This window comes from Erythrolamprus reginae, chromosome 2 (assembly GCF_031021105.1).
Source record: "Erythrolamprus reginae isolate rEryReg1 chromosome 2, rEryReg1.hap1, whole genome shotgun sequence".
NCBI classification, from domain to species: Eukaryota; Metazoa; Chordata; class Lepidosauria; order Squamata; family Dipsadidae; genus Erythrolamprus; species Erythrolamprus reginae.
The window spans coordinates 38791195-38813079 of NC_091951.1; the positions used below are offsets into that span (position 1 = coordinate 38791195).

The 21885-nt window shown below is 42.1% G+C and overlaps 1 protein-coding gene across 1 annotated transcript; it reads left to right on the forward strand.

The window, feature by feature from the left end:
• Positions 1–5727: 5727 nt before the first annotated feature.
• Positions 5728–18864, forward strand: LOC139158371 (cholinesterase-like). Its single transcript, XM_070735674.1, has 4 exons — positions 5728–5743; positions 11058–12582; positions 15370–15524; positions 18827–18864. The coding sequence occupies exons 1-4, from the start codon at positions 5728–5730 to the stop codon at positions 18841–18843; spliced, it is 1713 nt and encodes a 570-aa protein (XP_070591775.1). The 3' UTR covers positions 18844–18864.
• Positions 18865–21885: the final 3021 nt, after the last annotated feature.

Sequence of the window (21885 nt, forward strand, 5' to 3'; positions counted from 1 at the left end):
TGGGGTACTCCACTGCATGCATCCTTCCATGTAGATGTAGTTCCACTGAGCACTACACATTGAGTGCAGTTAGTTAGCCAGATTTGAATCCATCTGGTGGTGTTGCTGTCCATCTCCCATTTTTCTACTTTATTTAGTAGTAGGTTATGGTCTACTTTGTCAAAAGCTTTACTGAAGTCCAAGTAAACCACATCGACAGATTTCCCCTTGTCCACTAATTTTGTCACTTTGTCAAAGATTGCTATAAAATTAGTCTGGCATGATCTGTTTTTGACAAATCCAGGTTGGCTTTTGGTTATTACTTTATTTATAGGTGTTTGTTGATTCGTTGTTTGATTATCTTTTCCAAAATCTTCCCTGGTACTGAGGTCAGGTTGATAGGTCTATAGTTTCCTGGATCTGTTTTTTCCCCCCTTTCTTGAAGATGGGAACTACATCAGCTTTTTTCCAGTCCCCCAGCAGTTCCCCAGTGCTCTAGGATATTTGAAAGATATAGTTCAGTGGTTCTGAGATCTCGTCTAATAAATAGACAGATTTAGATTAGTTATTCTCTCTTAGCCCAACTCACCTCAAAGGGTTGTTATTTTGGGGAGGGGGGAGTAGGAAGGAATGGGGGATATGTTCTCTACCTTGGGTTATTTGTAAAAATTATAAAGGCGAGATACATATAATAAACAAAACTAAATAAAATTTTCTTATTCTACCGTACTACAGAGAAGAGCATCCTGGAACCTCTGCTTTCCTTGTGTGTTGAACTGGCCTACTATGAAGGCTGCCACTTGGGTTGAACCTCTTTGAAAATGGCATCCATATCTCAAAGGCACCATTTGAAAACCTAGGTTGCGTGTTTATTTCTCTCTTTAAAGCGAGGAAGGGATGACAAGCTGCACCAGAGAACCTTCCAGAAGCATCCATTTTCCTTTCAGAGACTGACTGGTGGGATCTTGGAAGACAAATAAGGAGACAACTAAAACCCACATCACTTTTGCTGTTAAAATAATAAATTGCTAGAAGTAATTTATTATATATTGATTTGAGGCAGGCTTTTAATTAATCCCTCTCCCTCAAAAAGAACCTCTTAATAAATACTGTCTGAGTTCTTAAGATAAAAATGCCTTTAATATAATAATAATAATATAAGAACTTGATACAATATGGAAAAACAAATAAAAGAAACCAGAATTCTGCAAAATTTTGCTGTAACCTAATGACTCACATATCTTTTTCATGGGGGTGAGCTCCTTAGATCTAATAAATGGGCAGGTTTGATATTCTAGGTATTGCAATCAAAGTTATTTTAATATGCCTTGATGTGGAGAAACCAATTTAGGCAGGATGCTTAAATTAAGACATGATCCATTTAATTAGAGATGTTTTCCTCACGTGCTGTAAAAAACATCCATGTGTACTGGTTTGGAAAGGTAAGTCCACCTGTTGCCCAACTAGCAGAAATTCATAGCATTAAAGAGTTGAGATTTTCAGAGTTTTTCCCTTAGCAACTATCTACTGAAACTACCTCCATTACCTTCCTATATGCCAAACTCTCAATGTCCTCTTGAAAGGTTTCAGGGAAGACTCCTCTCTACTCTTTGTGCTTTCAGTCTGGATTCCATTGATGATACTGTCAAATACAATAAAAGACACACTTGTTAGACTGGGCCAAGGAGCATACTGTTACAAGAGAACTGAAAAATCACACTTAGCAATGTTTAAAAAGATAGAAATGACTACCTGAATAATTTTCAGGAGGATTGGATAAGGAGGATAGTCCTAAAACCCCCCAAAAAATCTGTCTTTAAAAAAATATGAAATAATGGCAAGCTTCCCTCTCTCCTACCCAGCTCCCCCCCAGCCTCATGCGGCCACCTCCCGAGGCCAGGAAGGAGGAAAATAGGAAAAAACGAGGAGTACAGATGAAGCAGCAGTAGCAGCAGGGGAAAAAAAGGAGAGCTGAGCCGAGGTGAGCCACGCCAAAGAGGTCTGCGCTGTGGTCTTTTTCCCCTTGAGAAGCCCTCACTCTGCCCACAACTGAGATGAAAAGGCATTGTGCGGTAATAATAACCTTGTAACTCTCCCTTAGCTTTCCAATATTTTTTTTAAAAAACCACCCATTCTCCTCCTCCTTCTCGGAAAACGGTAGGGAGAGCAGCACCAGCAGGAGTTGCAGGGCGCCCTTTTCCTCCCCCATCTTTTCTCAACAGCTGATTGGCACCCGTTCACCTAGCTACCCAGCCTGAGGCAGGGGATGACCCAGGAAGGAGAGCACGGGAAACACAAAGCAAATTGTCACCCCAGCGAGCAACACTGGTGAGGTTGTAAGTCGAGGACTTAACAGTTCACTTGAATGATGATGATTGTTCAAGCCTGGTCACATGGCTACATGGGCACCTGGTCACATGGCCAGCATCTACCCACACCCACAAAATAAGCCATACCCACAGTGTGGCAGTAAAATTTTTGGCTGCCTGTTACTGCTTATGCATGCCCCTTAAAGACCTCTTATGAATGGGGTGAGGTTGACAGTAGACAATCTAAAGTTAAGGTTTTGGGGGTTTGGGAAAGAAACCATAGCGTTAGGTACTGTATTGCAGGCATTGAAACATAGAAACATAGAAACATAGAAGACTGACTGCAGAAAAAGACCTCATGATCCATCTAGTCTGCCCTTATACTATTTCCTGTATTTTATCTTAGGATGGATATATGTTTATCCCAGGCATGTTTAAATTCAGTTACTGTGGATTTACCAACCACATCTGCTGGAAGTTTGTTCCAAGGATCTACTACTCTTTCATTGACAACTTTGTTACTGAATTCGTATTCAAGTTTGCAGTAGTTTACCATACGTTTGTATCTATTGTGTGCTTGTGTATTGTTGTAGTTGAAGCTAAAGCATTCATTGAAAGGTAGGACATGTTAGCGGATAATTTTATGTACTATGCTTAGGTCAGATCGAAGATGGCAAAATTCTAGGTTTGTCTGGGCCCCAAATTTCTAGTCTGGTGGCATAATAACAGTATGACCTCGATTTTTCTAAAGAATCCAAGCAATTAACTTCAAAACTATGGACAAGGTTAGAAATATATTGTAGGACCTATCTTGAATGATATCAGCTTTTAATCAAAATTGTTTTGTATTTCCTATATTAACGTTTGCAAAGCATATTTGGAGGTATTGAAACAGATGTATAATTTTGACCCTTATCAATGTTGTGGTTGGCTTCAGGCCAGCTCCTATGGCTGCTGATTTTGACTCAGAAGAGTGGGAGCCGCCTGATCACAGAAGACCCATTTAGCTGGAGGAGGAATCAGACAGTGAACCAGAAGGAGAAAGGAATGAGGAAGGGGTTGGAGAGGCAGAGAGGGAAATGGAGCCAGTCAGATCTCCAGCTAGAGTTTCATCTGAATCAGATGGGGAGGATTTAATGAATGATCCTATTCTCAATGTTCGGGTCAGGAGAATGCTGGGACGCCAAGAGCAACTGCGGAAATACAGAAACAGATTCTAGGTCACAGGTGCTAAGAATTAATGACACTGCTGCAGCCTTGAAAAAAGGGGAGGTTTGCAGATGACGATATGGGAGTTTATCATTCAGTTTTTGTAGTAAGACTTTGATGAATTGTGGTTTTTGTTTGCTGTGGATATGTTTGGACATTCTGACGCTCAAGCCATGAGTTAATTTGGCTGACATAAGCCAGAAAGGCTTTTATTTGATTTGATTTGATTTGATTTTTTTGATTTTTATGCCGCCCTTCTCCTTAGACTCAGGGCGGCTTACAACACATTAGCAATAGCACTTTTTAACAGAGCCAGCAATATTGCCCCCACAATCCGGGTCCTCATTTTACCCACCTCGGAAGGATGGAAGGCTGAGTCAACCTTGAGCCGGTGACGAGATTTGAACCGCTGACCTTCAGATCTGCAAGTCAGCTTCAGTGGCCTGCAGTACAGCACTCTACCTGCTGCACCGGCTCATTCTATGCTGACTTGAGTGATTAACTCTGAACTGTTGGACTCATAAACTAACATTACTCCGGCAGACACCGAGGCTTGCAATTTTCTATACATAAAGAGAACCTCTTTGCTTCCTTTTTACAAGTCTGTGAGTGTGTGTGTGTTTGATTAATTACTTCGTTTCTGGGTGGCCCATGGCCAGGCAGAACAATCAATATACTAAATTTACTTTTGAATAATCCCTATCTGAAAATTGAAGGGGGAGTTTGGAAGATACTCATATATTATATTAATACTGAAGCCTTTCTCAACTGGGATTCCTCAGACCAAGAGATTCTACAAGAGATTGTGACAGGAAAAACCCCCATTGTAAATCTGTAAATTAATTTTCCACCTTGAATTATGCTACTGTTCACCCTAATGGACATTTTTAAATGTAACTGAGCTGCTAGCCTATTGCTATGCTCTTGTAAAACATGTATTGTCTAGGTTTAGAAAGTTAACTGTATTGCAATGTTTTTATATTTCTGTGATCTTTATGCAGGGGTTCCTTAAGACTTGAAATTTATTAAAAGGGTTTTTCCAGGATAAAAAAGAAACTGAGGGAGATCCCTGTAGATGTTTTTCAACCTTGGCAACTTTAAAATGTGTGGGCTTATAACTCCCAGAATTCCTCACCAGCTTGTTCAATCAAATTTTAAAAACTATTTAAAGTATTGCAAGAGGAATTTGGATGTGAAATGACAGGATAGTCAGCTGAAACTTATTTTCATTTTACAATTAGGTCTCGATGTATAAGGAGCATCTAAAATTCCTGAATGACTCTCAGAACCGATTTATTCCTTTCATGTGGCTTCGTCATGGGTATAAATCCAAAAGAGTTGATTTCCTTGTTCCTTGTTTTGTGTATAATTAGAATGGGCGGGGGGGATAAAAATGTGGGCAAGAAGATTAGGATATAAAAACATTTTCCAATGCATCATCTCGACACATGAATCAAAGTGTTTTGAGCACTTTATATAGCATCAGTCAATCTTCTTCCAAGCATTGCCATTGACAGTCTGCAAGCCAACAAGTTGAATTTCTTTTGTAAGTACCTTTTTGCCTAAGACTCACTAACTGAATTATGGCTTGAATTGAATGTATTATTTAATATACAGGGGGTGGATAAAAAAAATGGAAACACCTTGCAGCTGTTATTATTTTTTAATTATTTATTAGATTTGTATGCCGCCCCTCTCCGAAGACTCGGGGCGGCTCACAACAATGACAAGAACAATGTAAGAACAAATCAAATAATTTAAAAAACGCTAAAAACCCCATTATTAAAAACAAACATACACACAAACATACCATATATAAACTGTATAGGTCTGGGGGAGATGTGTCAGTTCCCCCATGCCTGACGGCAGAGATGGGTCTTAAGAACTTTATGAAAGGCAAGGAGGGTGGGGGCAGTTCTAATCTCCAGGGGGAGCTGGTTCCAGAGGGTCGGGGCTGCCACAGAGAAGGCTCTTCTCCTGGGTCCCGCTAAACGACATTGTTTAGTCGACGGGACCCGGAGAAGGCCAACTCTGTGGGACCTAACCGGTCGCTGGGATTCGTGCGGCAAAAGGCGGTCCCGGAGATATTCTGGTCCGATGCCATGAAGGGCTTTATAGGTCATAACCAACACTTTGAATTGTGACTGGAAATTGATCGACAACCAATGCAGACTGCGGAGTGTTGGTGTAACATGGGCATATCTTGGGAAGCCCATATCTTGGGAAGGCCATGATTGCTCTCTTCTGTGGAACCCAGATATGTGAAGCTCCCTTCAAACAGTTTTTGTGGAAACTGGGTTCTGTACGTGTCTATTGAGCTCTGCAGTGATTTTAGGAGCTGTGGTCTTGCGATCCGCTCTAACAATTCGCTTTAGAGTCCGACCGTCTCTCTCAGACAACTTCAACTTTCGACCAGACGTGCACTTTCAAAAACAGTCATTACTTTTGAGACATTACCTCTTGAAATGCCAAACATTCAGGCACTTTCTGTTACACTAGCGCCTGCCATTCGAGCACCAACAATTTGGCCTCTTTGAAAGTCTGAGAGGTCTGCCATTTCTAGAAAGTTATAACCAATTTCCTTAAATTTCTGTAAAAAAAAAGGGTAGTTTAAAAAAACACATCAAATAACAGAATTTAAAAAAACATTAAAATATGTCAAGTTTTGATTGATTGGAACATGTTCAAACAATGCCAAAAAGTCAAGTGTTTCCATTTCTTTGTCCACCCCCTGTATTATGACTTGAAGCATAGTCAGGGGAATGTTTAGGCTGGATTAGAAATTTTTATTACTGGTTCATCGCACAGTTACCCAAATGTTCAGAGTGGATTTGGCATTTTTGTCCACTTATCAAGCACCAGGGATGTTTTGTGATATTAGATGTATCATCATGGTATGTCAGCTTTTCAGAGTTGGGGAAATTGTTCATTTATACCTCCAGAGACATCAACTTAGTACTCAATTCTGGCCCCCTGACTTCCCTGTAGCCCTGCATTGGCTGGGCACAGGGGTAGGTTCTGGTTTTCATCAATGCCAGTCCCTGTTTTTAATTCACGGTTCTATAGTTACCAGTCCAAACAGGCAGGAACCCAGCTCTGGCTGTGCAGCAAGGAACAGGAGGGCTGAGTGCTTAGCTACACAGGTATTTGTATCTCAGGTATCTGTTATTGGCTTTCAGGTTCTTTAACTGCTTTCAATTATGGACAGATGTGTAATGGCTCTTTTCAAGGCTGCCTACCAGGGATAGTGACTGTCCTTTGCTCTAGAGGGTTCTGTGGAGAAAATCTGCAAAACAAATTACAGTATTTATTTACAATAGTTTGACTTGCATCGCTGTCTATTAACCACTTTACATTGCTTTCTTTGCTGCAACCCTTTGCAACTGCGATGTGGTCCTCGTGTGCTTTTCTTGCTTGCAAAGTCTTTCTGCAAAAGTCTTTGCTGCAAACTTCTTGCTTTTGTACAGCTCCTCTGCAAATGGTCTGTCTCCCCACAAACGTAGCAACTCTTGACATGTGGGCGTTCTCTGTAGGATATCCCTTCTGGAACTTCCTTCTCTGGCTGGTGGTCGCTAGGCAATGCAGGCAATTTGATGCAAGTTCCACTAACAGTTAGCCAATTCTGCTCTCAGTTTAGGAATGGAAACATTTTATTTTCTCTTTCAGCAAGCATGACTTTAATCTTTCTAAATTCAGCTCTCCTTCTGGCTTGCTTTCAAATATAGCTTAAATAGTGTTCCAGCTCTCACCTAAACTGTTCTTTCTTTCATTCTTTCTTTCTTTATTTATTTATTTCGTTCATTCATTCACTCATTCGTCCAATACACAAATACATAGGAAGAAAAATAGACATGTGGTAATATATATATAAGGGTAAAAGTGAACTTAGAGGAGAGGATATATGAAAGGAAGAGAATATATATGATGGGTAAAAGAAAGGAAAGACAATTGGACAGGGGACGAAAGGCACACCAGTGCACTTATGTACGCCCCTTACTGGCCTCTTAGGAACCTGGAGAGGTCAATCGTGGAGAGTCTAAGGGAGAAGTGTTGGGGGTTAGGGGTTGACACAATTGAGTCCGGTAATGAGTTCCACGCTTCGATAACTTGATTGTTGAAATCATATTTTTTACAGTCAAGTTTGGAGCGGTTCGTATTAAGTTTGAATCTGTTGCGTGTTCTTGTGTTGTTGCGGTTGAAGCTGAAGTAGTCATTGACCGGTAGGACATTGCAGCATATGATCTCGTGGGCAATACTCAAATCATGTTTTAGGCGCTGTAGTTCTAGGCTTTCTAGGCCCAGGATTGTTAGTCTATTTTCGTAGGATATTCTGTTTCGAGTGGAGGAGTGAAGGGCTCTTCTGGTGAAATATCTTTGGACATTTTCAAGGGTGTTAATGTCTGAAATGTGGTATGGGTTCCAGACAGATGCTGTAGTTACAGAAATAAAAATTGCATTTTTGTCCCCTGGCTGCATACAAGCCCTAAACATAATTGTACAACATTGCAAGCAGGTTCATTTATGTCACCTGGATGGCTCTCAATTTTTGCCAAAGCTCTTTAGCTGAATTTATATCTGCCATTGCCATAAATTGTTCATCTTGGAGACTTATAAGCCATAGCCTTGACATGGGCTTTCTTTTCTGCTGCTGTAAGTACTTGGGGTGGGTGGGTTCAAAAATGTCCCACAAGTCTTTTGTCTTTAAATAGTACTCCATCTTAGCAGCCCATATTAAATAATTCTTCTTTCCCAGCTTTGGGACTGAACTATCCTAAAGGTCAATTTCAGCCATCCTGATCCACTTTTCTCAGCCTTTAAATTCACCATGCAGTCTTATGTTTTATAAGTTTTATATTTCTCTCTGGGTTTCACTGCATAACCTGTCGGAGTTCGCATTTAAAACCCAGAAGCTTGAGAAACAAGTGACTGCATGTGGCTGAGATTCAGAACAAATTTTATAGGTGCACAAATAAATATTACAGTACCATATTTACAGGAACACTTTCTACAGACATCTTTCTCCATCAGAAACATCAAGAGCAAATTCCACGCTAAATTCCACCCTTCTCCTTCTTCATTCTTGCACATGCTCAGATTATACCACTCCCAGGTTAGCATACTGAGCTTTACATAATATTGTCTCTTTCAGGCAGGAAAAAACCTTGACAATTTCTAATATGTCGCTGAGGCCTTCCTCTTGCCTGCCTTGGCATGTTGGCCAGGGGAAGACTGGGAAGGCCACTTGGAAGGCAGGAAAGCATGTCAGGCCTGCAGGCGGGGTATGGAGTAGGGAAGGCAGGCTGGGATGGTAGGGGGGAACTGGGCAGCTAGGTATGCTGCGACTTCACAGGCTTAACTGGCAGGCAAATCAGGGGTGTAGCGCTTCAGGCAGGCAAGCTGCAGAGAAGAGACTGGGTGGGACAGGTCGAGTGAGCAGTGACGGGAGGACTGGTTTGGGGTCATGGCCCGCCAGCCATCATTGCCAGTTCTGCGAACCACCAGCAGCCAACTCTACCAGTACACCCAATCCAGTCCGAACTGGAAGAATTTATCCCCTGCTCCAAGGTCTTCGACAAAGTAAGGGTTGTCTACAAGGTCATACCCACCCAATTTGTATTTTGTGTTTGGATTTTTTGTGCCAATGTATAAGACAAAACATGTTGGTTGAGATTTGGAGTTGCCAATTGTTTGACCATTCTGACAGATAGTCAAGGTCTTGACAAGGTAGCAGCATTGTTATTTATTTCACTTATACCTTAGCCATAATTTACAAGATAGGGTTTAGTACACCAGGTTCCAGAACAGGATTCTGAATAAGTAACAATGATAACAAATCATGGAATCAATTATAAATCAATCAATCACCTTTACTTAGAATCTAATAACCTACTCTGTAACAAACAATTTGGATTCAGAAAGAAATTATCCTGCAACCTACAACTACTTCACTGCAAAAACATTTGGACTACCCACCTAGATCAAGGAAAATCCATTGATGCAATTTATATTGACTTTTGCAAAGCCTTCGACTCAGTGGTCCTCGACAAACTACTCCTAAAACTCAAATCTTATGGCATTTCAGGATTCCTCCACAGCTTGATTACTGCATTCCTGACAAATAGGCAACAAGTTGTCAAAATTGGAAGTGCCATTTCCACCCCGTCCCTGTCAAAAGTGGTGTTCCCCAGGGCAGCGTACTAGGTCCTACTCTATTCATTCTCTTCATCAACGACCTCTGCGATCATATCACAAGCAACTGTGTTCTTTTTGCTGACGATGTAAAAACACCACGGACAACACATCTACTCTCCAAAAAGACCTCGACTTTGTCTCAGATTGGTCTAACACCTGGCAACTTCAAATATCAACCAACAAATGCTCTACCCTCCACATCGGCAAAAAGAATCCAAACCTCATATATAAACTGAATAAACAAATTCTCACAGCCAACCCCCACTCAGTAAAAGACCTTGAAATACTAATATCAAATGACCTAAGTGCTAAAGCCCACTGGAACAATATCGCTAAAAAGTCTTCTAGAGTTGTTAACCTGATCCTACGTAGCTTCTGCTCCGGCAATCTCACACTACTCACCACTACAAAACCTTTGCCAAACCCATCCTTGAATACAGCTCATCTGTCTGGAACCCATACCACAACTCGGACATCAACACCCTTGAAAATGTCCAAAGATACTTCACCAGAAGAGCCCTTCACTCCTCCACTTGAAACAGAATACCCTACGAAAATAGACTAACAATCCTGGGTCTAGAAAGCCTAGAACTATGATGCCTAAAACATGATTTAAGTATTGCCCACAAGATCATATGCTGCAACATCCTGCCTGTCAATGACTACTTCAGCTTCAACTGCAACAACACAAGCGCACACAACAGATTCAAACTTAATATTAACCACTCCAAACTTGACTGTAATAAATATGACTTTAGCAATCGAGTTGTCGAAACGTGGAACTCATTACCAGACTCAATAGTGTCAACCCCTAGCCCCCAACATTTCTCCCTTAGACTATCCACAATTGACCTCTCCAGGTTCCTAAGTGGTCAGTAAGGGGCGTACATAAGTGTACTAGTGTGCCTTTCGCCCCCTGTCCAATTGTCTTTCCTTTATCTCATATATCATATATATTTTCTTCCTTTCATATATCTTCTCCTCTATTTTTATATATTTTCTTCTATCCTTTTCTTTATATATATTACTACATGTCTATTTTCTTCTTTATGTATTGTGTATTGGACAAAATAAATAAAATAAAAATAAAATAAGTTAGAATGTTAGAGCACAGATAATACATAGCAACACTGTATTGGGAAGATCTAGTAATTCTGTGTAAAACTATCCATTTGCTGAACAAGGGGATCAGTGATCAAGAGTTCTAAGCGGTCCTTCTAGAACGTTCTCCATACATCATGGAGAAGGGCAAAGTTGACTAAGTCATTCCCTGCTCACCACTGGTGTCCTCAGCAAAAAAGTAGCCCCATCATCACAATAAAGTAATCATGAATACTGTAATGTCATATTGGTTATAACTTTTTCCAGGTCCACCGACTCATCCTACTGTTGCAATGCTTTGTCTGCTATGCCCGTCTCTCTTATGCTGCCTCCTCCTCCTCATCTCCTGTCCATTAGCCTCCAGTTCTGCTTCTAATGAGGACACAGTGGTCATAACCAGCAGTGGCCCTATTAAGGGCAAGCAGTTCCTATCTGACAATGGATCTGTGACAGCCTATCTAGGCGTTCCTTATGCTGAGCCTCCCCTGGGGAAGTTGCGTTTCCAGAAACCTCTCCCACATCAGCCATGGAATCAAACATTGGAAGCCACCAGCTTTGGTAATTCCTGTCCTCAATTTATTTCCCGGGATACCCCTGAAGCAGAGATATTGTCTCCTAAAACACCACTGTCGGAAGATTGCCTTTCCCTCAACATCTGGGTGCCACATTCACAATCTTCCTCACCAGTGCCAGTTTTGGTCTGGATACACGGAGGGAGTTTTGCATTCGGCACGTCTTCTGTGGACATCTACAATGGGACACATTTGGCTGCCACTGAGAACGTCATTGTGGTCACCATCAATTATCGCTTGGGAGCCCTGGGCTTTCTGTACTTGCCACCAGCTGCTCCAGGGAACCTAGGTTTATGGGACCAGCAACTGGCCCTGGAGTGGATAAAAGAGAATGCAGCTGTCTTTGGGGGAGATCCTTCTCGGGTGACCATTTTTGGAAACAGTGCTGGAGCAGCTTCTGTGAATTTCCATCTTCTCACACCAAAAAGCCAGGACCTTTTTGCCCAAGCGGTGATCCAGAGTGGAACAGCCAATGGCTTCGATTCTTGGAGGTCTCCTGAGGAAGCCAAACGGTTAGCTTTGGAATTTGTTCGTCTGCTAGGTTGCTCCAAGGACAATAATATCAGCCTTGCGCATTGTCTGCAAACAAAAAATGTTTCTGAACTTATTCAGCATGAAATAGCTCTGTTCCGCAAAGGTGGCTTCATTTTGAATTTTCCCTTCAAGCCAACTATAGATGGGGAGTTTCTACTTGGTGATCCAGAAAACCTCATGGAGGAGGGGCAAATTCAGATCAAACCAGTCCTCATAGGTGCAACCTCTGATGAAGCGGCCCCTCTTGTCCACTATGTTTTCCCTAACATCACCGACAATCTCATCAATCAGGAGCAGCTTCTGAAAGGGATAGGGCTGTTGGTGCCCAATGCAACTGAAGATTTTATTCGGACTATTGCAATGAAGTACAGTGAAGGACAACAGGGCCCAGCACAATACCGCTCCGCTCTGTCCCAATTCTATACAGATTGGCTCTATGCATGCCCAATCAGGAAAGTTGTAGGAAATACCAGGAAAACTGGGAGTCCTGTATATGCCTATTTATTCACACATCGCCCTTCATGGTCAGTCTGGCCTGAATGGATTGGGGCATCTCACGGTGCTGAGGTTCCTTTTGTGTTTGGAACCCTTGAGTCAATGATGCCTGTCAATCAAACATACACAGAGGCTGAAGCCAGACTGAGCCGTGAGATGATGCACTACTGGGCAGAGTTTGCCAGAAGTGGGTAAGTGGTTCACTTTATTTCTACAGATTGGTATTTTAAATGCAAATGAAGCCCTTCCGTTCAACAAATGCACTTTATTTTATTTTATTGTTTTCTTTCATCGAGTACATATTAATGTTTACAATGTTTATATACATGATACAAGTAAAATAGAAACATTACTACAGGGGACGGAAGGCACGGTGGCGAATGTATGCACTCCCCTTACTCCGAGTGCCGTGGATCAGATCATTGTCTGTTCTCCCTGAGCCAGAAGGGTCACAAGAGTTTTGGCAAGAGCTGACGCAGCTGCTTGCCAGTCGCTCAGAGCACGCGGTTTGGAAGAGCCGCCTAAGCTGATGGGGCAGGGGGGTAAGAATCCTTTGGTGTGGAAGCTGCCCTCAATTAGGGATAATTGGCTGCTTTTCTGAGATAATTGATCCCTGGACCCCAACAACTTGAAGCCACATTCTGGGCTTCTCGGGCTGCCGAGGGGGGTGGGAAACGGAGATAGCTCCTGCCATTGGGCGGGTTTTTTGGCTCCGGGAATTCAGGGAAGCTTCCCTGAACCCTCCAAACTGCAAATAAAAACAGCACAACAGCAAACCGGAAGTTCTGGTTTGTCCATTGGGTGATTTTTTGGGGTGATTTTTTTTTTTGCCTCCAGGGCTTCAGGGAAGCTTCCCTGGAGCATCCGGAGGGTGAAACGGCCTTTCCCAAGGCTGAAAATCAGCAGGCCAGCATGTGAATGCGTGCTGGAGCTGACATAAGGCAACCCCTCGTGTGGCCTGTGATATGGCTCCATGTGCCACCTGTATCATGTGTGCCAGAGGATCACCATCACGGCCCTATTCCATTCTGGACAAGTGGCTGTCCCATCTCTTCTTAAAAACCTCCAGCAATGAATATCTACGGGACCGCCTTCTGCCGTACGAATCCCAGCGACCGGTTAGGTCCCACAGAGTTGGCCTTCTCCGGGTCCCATCGACTAAACAATGTCGTTTGGCGGGACCCAGGAGAAGAGCCTTCTCTGTGGCGGCCACAACCCTCTGGAACCAGCTCCTCCCGGAGATTAGAACTGCCCCCACCCTCCTTGCCTTTCATAAAGTTCTTAAGACCCATCTCTGCCGTCAGGCATGGGGGAACTGGGACATCTCCCCCGGGCCTATACAGTTTATACATGGTATGTTTGTGTGTGTGTTTGCTTTTAATAATGGGGTTTTTAGTGTTTTTTTTAATTATTAGATTTGTTTTTTACATTGTTCTTGTTATTGTTGTGAGCCGCCCCGAGTCTACGGAGAGGGGCAGCATACAAATCTAATAAACAAACAAACAAACAAACAAACAAACAAATAATGAAGCGTATTACAGCTTCTGAAGGCAAGCTGTTCCATTGATCAATTGTTCTCACTGTCAGGAAATTTCTCCTTACAGTGGTACCTCATCTTACGAACGCCTCTTCTAACGAACTTTTCAAGATACGAACCCGGTGTTTAAGATTTTTTTGCCTCTTCTTCTGAACTATTTTCACCTTACGAACCCAAGCCGCTGCTGCTAAGATGAAGGGGTTTCTTCCCCCCTTTTTTTAAGAAAGAAAAGGGAGGGATGGCTTGGAGGGGGGGAAAGACTCCACTTAATTAAATAGGAGGACGGCGTTTTTGCAAGCACTGAGGGGAGTATCTTTTTAAGAAAGAAAAGGGAGGGGTGGCTTGGAGGGGGGAAAAGACTCCACTTAATTAACTAGGAGGGCGGCGTTTTTGCAATCACTGAGGGGAGTATCTTTTTAAGAAAGAAAAGGGAGGGGTGGCTTGGAGGGGGGAAAAGACTCCACCTAATTAACTAGGAGGGCGGCGTTTTTGCAAGCACTGAGGGGAGTATCTTTTTAAGAAAGAAAAGGGAGGGGTGGCTTGGAGGGGGGAAAAGACTCCACCTAATTAACTAGGAGGGCGGCGTTTTTGCAAGCACTGAGGGGAGTATCTTTTTAAGAAAGAAAAGGGAGGGGTGGCTTGGAGGGGGGAAAAGACTCCACTGAATTAACTAGGAGGGCGGCGTTTTTGCAAGCACTGAGGGGAGTATCTTTTTAAGAAAGAAAAGGGAGGGGTGGCTTGGAGGGGGGAAAAGACTCCACTTAATTAACTAGGAGGGCGGCGTTTTTGCAAGCACTGAGGGGAGTATCTTTTTAAGAAAGAAAAGGGAGGGGTGGCTTGGAGGGGGGAAAAGACTCCACTTAATTAACTAGGAGGGCGGCGTTTTTGCAAGCACTGAGGGGAGTATCTTTTTAAGAAAGAAAAGGGAGGGGTGGCTTGGAGGGGGGAAAAGACTCCACTGAATTAACTAGGAGGATGGCGTTTTTGCAAGCACTGAGGGGAGTATCTTTTTAAGAAAGAAAAGGGAGGGGTGGCTTGGAGGGGGGAAAAGACTCCACTGAATTAACTAGGAGGACGGCGTTTTTGCAAGCACTGAGGGGGGTGTCTTTTTAAGAAAGAAAAAGGAGGGGTGCCCCCTTGCCTTTCTTCCTTCCCACTCACCCTTTAGCCTAGCTTTGCTTCTTTCACCCGCCCCCTTTAACTGCTCTTCCCTGCCCTCTGTTCGCCTCCCTTCTAAAGTTTGGGATTTTCCTGAAGGATTTGCAAGCATTATTGGCTTTTACATTGATTCCTATGGGAAACATTGTTTCATCTTATGAACTTTTCACCTTACGAACCTCCTCCTGGAACCAATTAAGTTCGTATCATGAGGTACCACTGTATTTCTAGATTGGTTCTCCCCTTGATTAGTTTCCATCAATGTCCTTTTCTTTCTCCACAGGAATCCCACTGGGTCAGCAGCCACCAAGGATGAGTGGCCACTCTATAATGCCAGAGAGCAGAATTTCTTCCTTCTTAATACCGAGCCATTCCAGGAAAGGGTGGTAGAACACTGTGGTTTTTTAAACAGACTTTTTTCAGAGGCTGGAGAGACAGGTAAGGTCAGCTATTAGTTCTGCCTTTGGAAGGGAGTCGTTGTTGATGAAAAATATATTTTTTAAAAATCATTTATATATCAAATGTAGAGATCGCCCATCTCACACATAGAGCAATTTCTAAAACTTGATCTTACTTATAGTCTTTGCTGAAACATTCATTTGATTTTGCACTGGACAATTTTGTAACGCCAGTGATAAATTTTGTAGAGCAAGCAAATTTCATGACGTCCCATAAGTTGAGTCTCTAGTAATGTCCTTTAAGTAAGCCTTAGCTGACCACATAAAGATAACAACAACAATAGTGAATCGCAAAACATCGGGCTCACCACTTGACCATCATCGTCATTGATAAAATTCCTCTAAGTCAATTGCAAAGGGCAGCTTCATTTGGAAAGGAGTAGTGGTTGATGAAAAAGATATTTTAAAACATCATTTATATAATGCATTTATACATTTATTTAAATCATTTATGCAGAATGTGGCCATGAGAGCTATCGTGGAGCTTCCTAGGTCTGCCCACATTTTGCCAACACTCTGCGGGCTGCACTGGTTGCTTATCAGTTTCTAGGCACAATTCAAAGTGTTGGTTATGACCCATAAAGTCCTACATGGCATCGGACCAGAATACTGCAGGACCGCCTTTTGCCGCATGAATCCCAGCGGCTAATTAGGTCCCACAGAGTTGGTCTTCTCCATGTCCCATCGACTAAACAATACCATTTGGTGGGACCCAGGGGAAGAGCCTTCTCTGTGGCGGCCCCGGCCCTCTGGAATCAACTCCCCCTGGAGATTCGAATTGCCCCCACTCTTCCCACCTTCTGCAAGATGTTGAAGACCTATCTATGTCACCAGGCATGGGGGGATTAACTATTTCTCCCCCCCCACCTTTTTTCTGACTGTAATACATGAGAATGGTGTGATTGTGCAGTAACAATTGTTTTTAATATTTATAGGTTTTAAATTTAGCTTTTTATCTAATATTGGATTTGTATTCTGTGTATTGTGTGGTTGTTGTTTTTGTGAGCTGCCCCGAGTCTTTGGAGAGGGGTGGCATACTAATCTAATAAATATAAATATTGAAATCTCCCATCTCACTCATAGTGCAATCTCTAAAACTTGACTTTACTGCCAGTCTCTCCATGTCCACTCAGTGAAGCAGTGGAAGTGATGTGCCAGTGTCTGGAGGCTGATTTTATTTTATTTTATTTTATTTTATTTTATTTATTTTATTTTATTTTATTTTATTTTATTTTATGTTATGTTATGTTATGTTATGTTATGTTATGTTATGTTATGTTATTTTATTTTATTTTATTTTATTTTATTTTATTTTATTTATTTTATTTTATTTTATTTTATTTTATTTTATTTTATTTTATTTTATTTTATTTTATTATTTTATTATTTTATTTTATTTTATTTTATTTTATTTTATTTTATTTTATTTCATTTCATTTCATTTCATTTCATTTCATTTCATTTCATTTCATTTCATTTCATTTCATTTCATTTCATTTCATTTTATTTTATTTTATTTTACATTTGTATGCCGCCCCTCTCCGTAGACTCGGGGCGGCTAACAACAATAATAAGACAATATAAACAAATCTAATATTTAAGTGAATTTAAAAACCCTAATTTAAGAAACCAATCATACATACAGACATACCAAGCATAAATTTTATAAGCCTAGGGGGAAGGAAAAATCTCAATTTCCCCATGCCTGACAACAGAGGTAGGTTTTAAGGAGCTTACGAAACGCAAGGAGGGTGGGGGCAACTCTGATATCTGGGGGGAGTTGGTTCCAGAGGGTCAGGGCCGCTACAGAGAAGGCTCTTTTCCTGGGTCCCACCAAACGACATTGTTTAGTCGACGGGACCCGGAGAAGGCCAACACTGTGGGACCTAACCGGTTGCTGGGATTTGTGCGGCAGAAGGCGGTCCCGGAGATATTCTGGTCCGATGCCATGAAGGGCTTTATAGGTCATAACCAACACTTTGAATTGTGACCGGAAACTGATCAGCAACCAATGCAGACTGCGGAGTGTTGGTGTAACATGGGCATATTTAGGAAAGCCCATGATTGCTCTCACAGCTGCATTCTGCATGATCTGAAATTTCCGAACACTTTTCAAAGGTAGCCCCATGTAGACAGCATTACAGTAGTCGAGCCTCGAGGTGATGAGGGCATAAGTGACTGTGAGCAGTGACTCCCGGTCCAAGTAGGGCCACAACTGGTGCACCAGGCGAACCTGGGCAAATGTCCCCCTCGCCACAGCTGAAAGATGGTTCTCTAATGTGAGCTGTGGATCGAGGAGGACGCCCAAGTTGCGGACCTTCTCTGAGGGGGTTAGTGTTAGGGTCTGGATGGGTGTTAACATGCTCAGATTCAACCCTGCTGCCCAAGGACACTTCCATCTGTCCGTCCATTACTCGGGGGGGGGGGGGGGTCCACAACTTGGGCATCCTCCTTGATCCACAACTGACTTTGGATCATCATCTTTTGGCTGAAGCGCACTGCCCCCACCCTCCTTGCCATCCGCAAGAGTCTTAAGACTCACTTATGTCGCCATGGTTTGGACAATTAGATCTTGGGCCCCCTGGCTGATGAATATTATGCATGGCTGAGGTCTGAATGTGTACAATTGATTTTGAATATATTGGGTATTTTAGGTTAGTTATCTAGTTTAATTAATTGGATTTAGCCATTGTATTTTATTGTTTTTTATTATATGTTGCAAGCTGCCCCGAGTCCTGGGAGAGGGGTGGCATATAAATCCAATAAATAAATAAAATAAACTTTACCTTCTTAAATTATGTTTTTTTTTAATTAATTTTTATTGATTATAAAAAGGAAAAAAACAAACAAACATAACACATAGGACATAACAAAACATTAAATGAGTATTTCCAAAATGTGAACTGTAGGTGGTACACATCACAAAGGTAAAAACTTAATGCTGTGACTATAAAAAGTGATTTTCATGAATACATCAAGTTAATATATAGTAATTTTTCACTAAGTAGAGATAACATATATAAGTTGAGATTAACACAATTTACATTTTCATTCTTATTTTGCTTATATTTCGAACTTATATAGTCAAATTTAAACTCCATAGAATTGTAATGATACCATCCGAATAACTTTACTATTAATTTGTCAATTATATTTGGATTACCACAATATGAAACTAAAGGTATGTCAGTAAAGAACTGTCTATTTAGTCTCTCCTCTTCTTTATTTTGCCTCAGAAACAAAAGACTACTAACACAAATACCTCTTGATTTTGCTATTCAGAGGTTCCAGCCTGGTGATTGGGTCCTGATAAAAGCTGACACGAGGAAAAACCTAGCCAAGCTTGGGACAGGACCTACCAAATCCTGTTGACCACTGAAACAGCAGCCCAAACTAAAGACAAAGAGTGGACCACCACACACATGTAGAAGGACTAGCGAAGAACTTAGAGTGGCAAGTGATTCCTGGAGAAGACCGGCTAAGAATAAACATTAAAAAAAAACCCTGATGTGGTCATTGTGGTATGAATGGGTTTTGATTGTGATTTTTCTCATTGCAGGAGTAGCAATTTTTTGGTCTTTCAGGCCTTAGTGGTAGCCTCTCTTATTCCATCTGAAGATCCCAAAAGCAACTGTGCAACTTCACACTCTACAGACTGTGTTGGTTCTGTGACTGTAACTGTAACTGTGACTGTAACTACAAACAGATATTGACAAAATTGAACGGGTCCAAAGACGGGCTACAAGAATGGTGGAAGGTCTTAAGCATAAAACGTATCAAGAAAGACTTAATGAACTCGATCTGCATAGTCTGGAGGACAGAAGGAAAAGGGGGGGACATGATCGAAACATTTAAATATGTTAAAGGGTTAAATAAGGTTTAGGAGGGAAGTGTTTTTAATAGGAAAGTGAACACAAGAACAAGGGGACACAATCTGAAGTTAGTTGGGGGAAAGATCAAAAGCAATGTGAGAAAATATTATTTCACTGAAAGAGTAGTAGATCCTTGGAACAGACGTGGTTGGTAAATCCACAGTAACTGAATTTAAACATGCCTGGGATAAACATATATCCATCCTAAGATAAAATACAGAAAATAGTATAAGGGCAGACTAGATGGACCATGAGGTCTTTTTCTGCCGTCAGTCTTCTATGTTTCTATGTTTCTATGTATCACTGAATGTTGTTGTTATTATTGTTGTGATTGTGAACTAATACATGCCTGCGGGGAATAATGGGACACTGTGATTGTGGAAATGTGCACAGGATTGCTCCCCATATAAACTCTCTATATAGGGGCATTGAATCAGATCAACCTGGCCTGAACACAGTAGTCCTAAGGGTTAGTGATATCATAATCCCTGAAACTATAGAATGGACTGATTTAATGCAATGGTTCAATATTTAGGAATAATTTGGGAGTGGCTGTGCGGTCATGTGACTGGGTGGGGGCCACATAGCAAAAGGAATTGGAGTCACTGTAGCTAGAATAAGACTTTATTGTAGTGAATGCCAGCAGCCTCCAGGGAAGCCGCTTTTAAGAACTTGCCTTGGAGGTGGTCTGCTCTGATAGTCATTCAACGTTGTTGCCCATGGGTGGCCAATCAGTGATCAGCATGCAAATTTAAGCAGCATGCTTATGTACACAACAAGTGTCCTCCACTTTTTTTCTCCTGAGAATCAGCTTGTTGCCTTCCTCCCCTCCCCTCTCCTCTCCTCTTCCCTCCTGTCTCTCCTCCCCTCTCCTCTCTCCCCTCCCCTCTCCTCTCTCTTCTTCCCTCCCTTCCCTTCCCCTTTCCTCTCCTCCTCTCTCTCCCCTCCCCTCTCTCCCCTCCTCTCTCCTCTCCCCCATTCCATCCCCCCCATTCCCCTCTCCTCTCTTCTCTTTGCATACACAAATCTGGGATGGGCCCCATCTGTTGCTCCCACTCAGTCAACTCAATCCCTGAAGTCAGCTGCCTCTCCACCTGAGGGCGGACAGGAGACACCCGCTCTGCATCTGCCTCTGATTCTGCTTCCTAATCACAGCCTTCAAAAGACCCCAAAGCGAATCCCTTCCCCCTCCCTCTCCTCCTCGACGGATTCCACTACTAGCTCTGCTGGCAGCCGACAGGACGCAACAAATGGAGCCCAAAATATATGCTCTTAAGTGAAAACATTCATGAAGTGAGTTTTCCCAGTGAAGGGCTACCAAAATTTTTACTACCACACTGTGGCCGTGGCTTATGCAGGATGCCCTGCATTTTATTTCAACATCTTTCAGTGCAAACTGGGTGCTCTGGGATGAAGCTCCATTTTGGCTACCCCACTGCGTTTTCCCCTCTTCCGGGTAGCAGCCTGCCCTTGAGTTTGCCCCATTTTATGAGGTTCTTCCCAGAGTTGTTGCATTTGTTAAATTAGTTACATGGTGGCTAAATGAATCTGGGTTTTCCGTTGACTTTGATGGTCAGGATGTTGAGTATGTATAGAAGCAATGTAAATAGTTGCATTTTGTTAAACGCCTCTGATTGGCTAAGATGCTGACAGTTGGGTTTCGGCGGGAAGTCAAAAAGTATAAAAGGAGCGTCTGGCGCTGTGTAAAGCCAGACGCGTTCCTTGCTGAAGTCACTTTCCGAATAAGAGCTGAACAAATAAAGGAACCGTTTAAAAATGAGCTGCCTCAGACTTTTCACAGGAGGTCGCAAAAAACTGATCACTTGACCCTGGGACACTGCAACCATCATAAATATGAACCACTTTCCAAGCTTCTGAATTTTGATCGCACGATCATGGGGATGCTGCACTGGTCATAAGTGTGAACAACAGTCATAAGTCACTTTTTTCAGTGCCATTGTAATATTGAATGGTCACTAAATGAACTGTTATAAGTCGTTAAATGAGTTTTACCCCATTTAAAAATCTTTTTTGCTCAGTTGCATGAATCATAGAAGTTCTCTATCAGCAATCCAAGTAACACAACAAGAGCAGAACTCCAAGACAGGTTGATCAGTTTTTTGGATACATTGTATCAACACAGCTACTGAAAACCAACTCTAAAGTTTCCAGCAGTTTTAGCATAGTTAAAAGAGCAAACATTTCCCTCTCCAGGTATTACAGGTCACATGGTCCAATCGAAAGAGTTGGTAGGTTACTTGGTCACTCCTCTCCTCTTTCAACTGTCACCTGTTGGAATGACCTTGGTTCTCCTGAGAAATCTTCTTTGTTTTGACTATTTCCCTTTCCCTTCTCCGCTTCAGAGTCTGTGGCAACTATGAGACAGCAAAAGATGGCTTCTTTCCTTCAGAGTTGACATTAGTAACATGGTTATTAAATAAATCTGCCTTCTCATTGATTTTGTTTGTT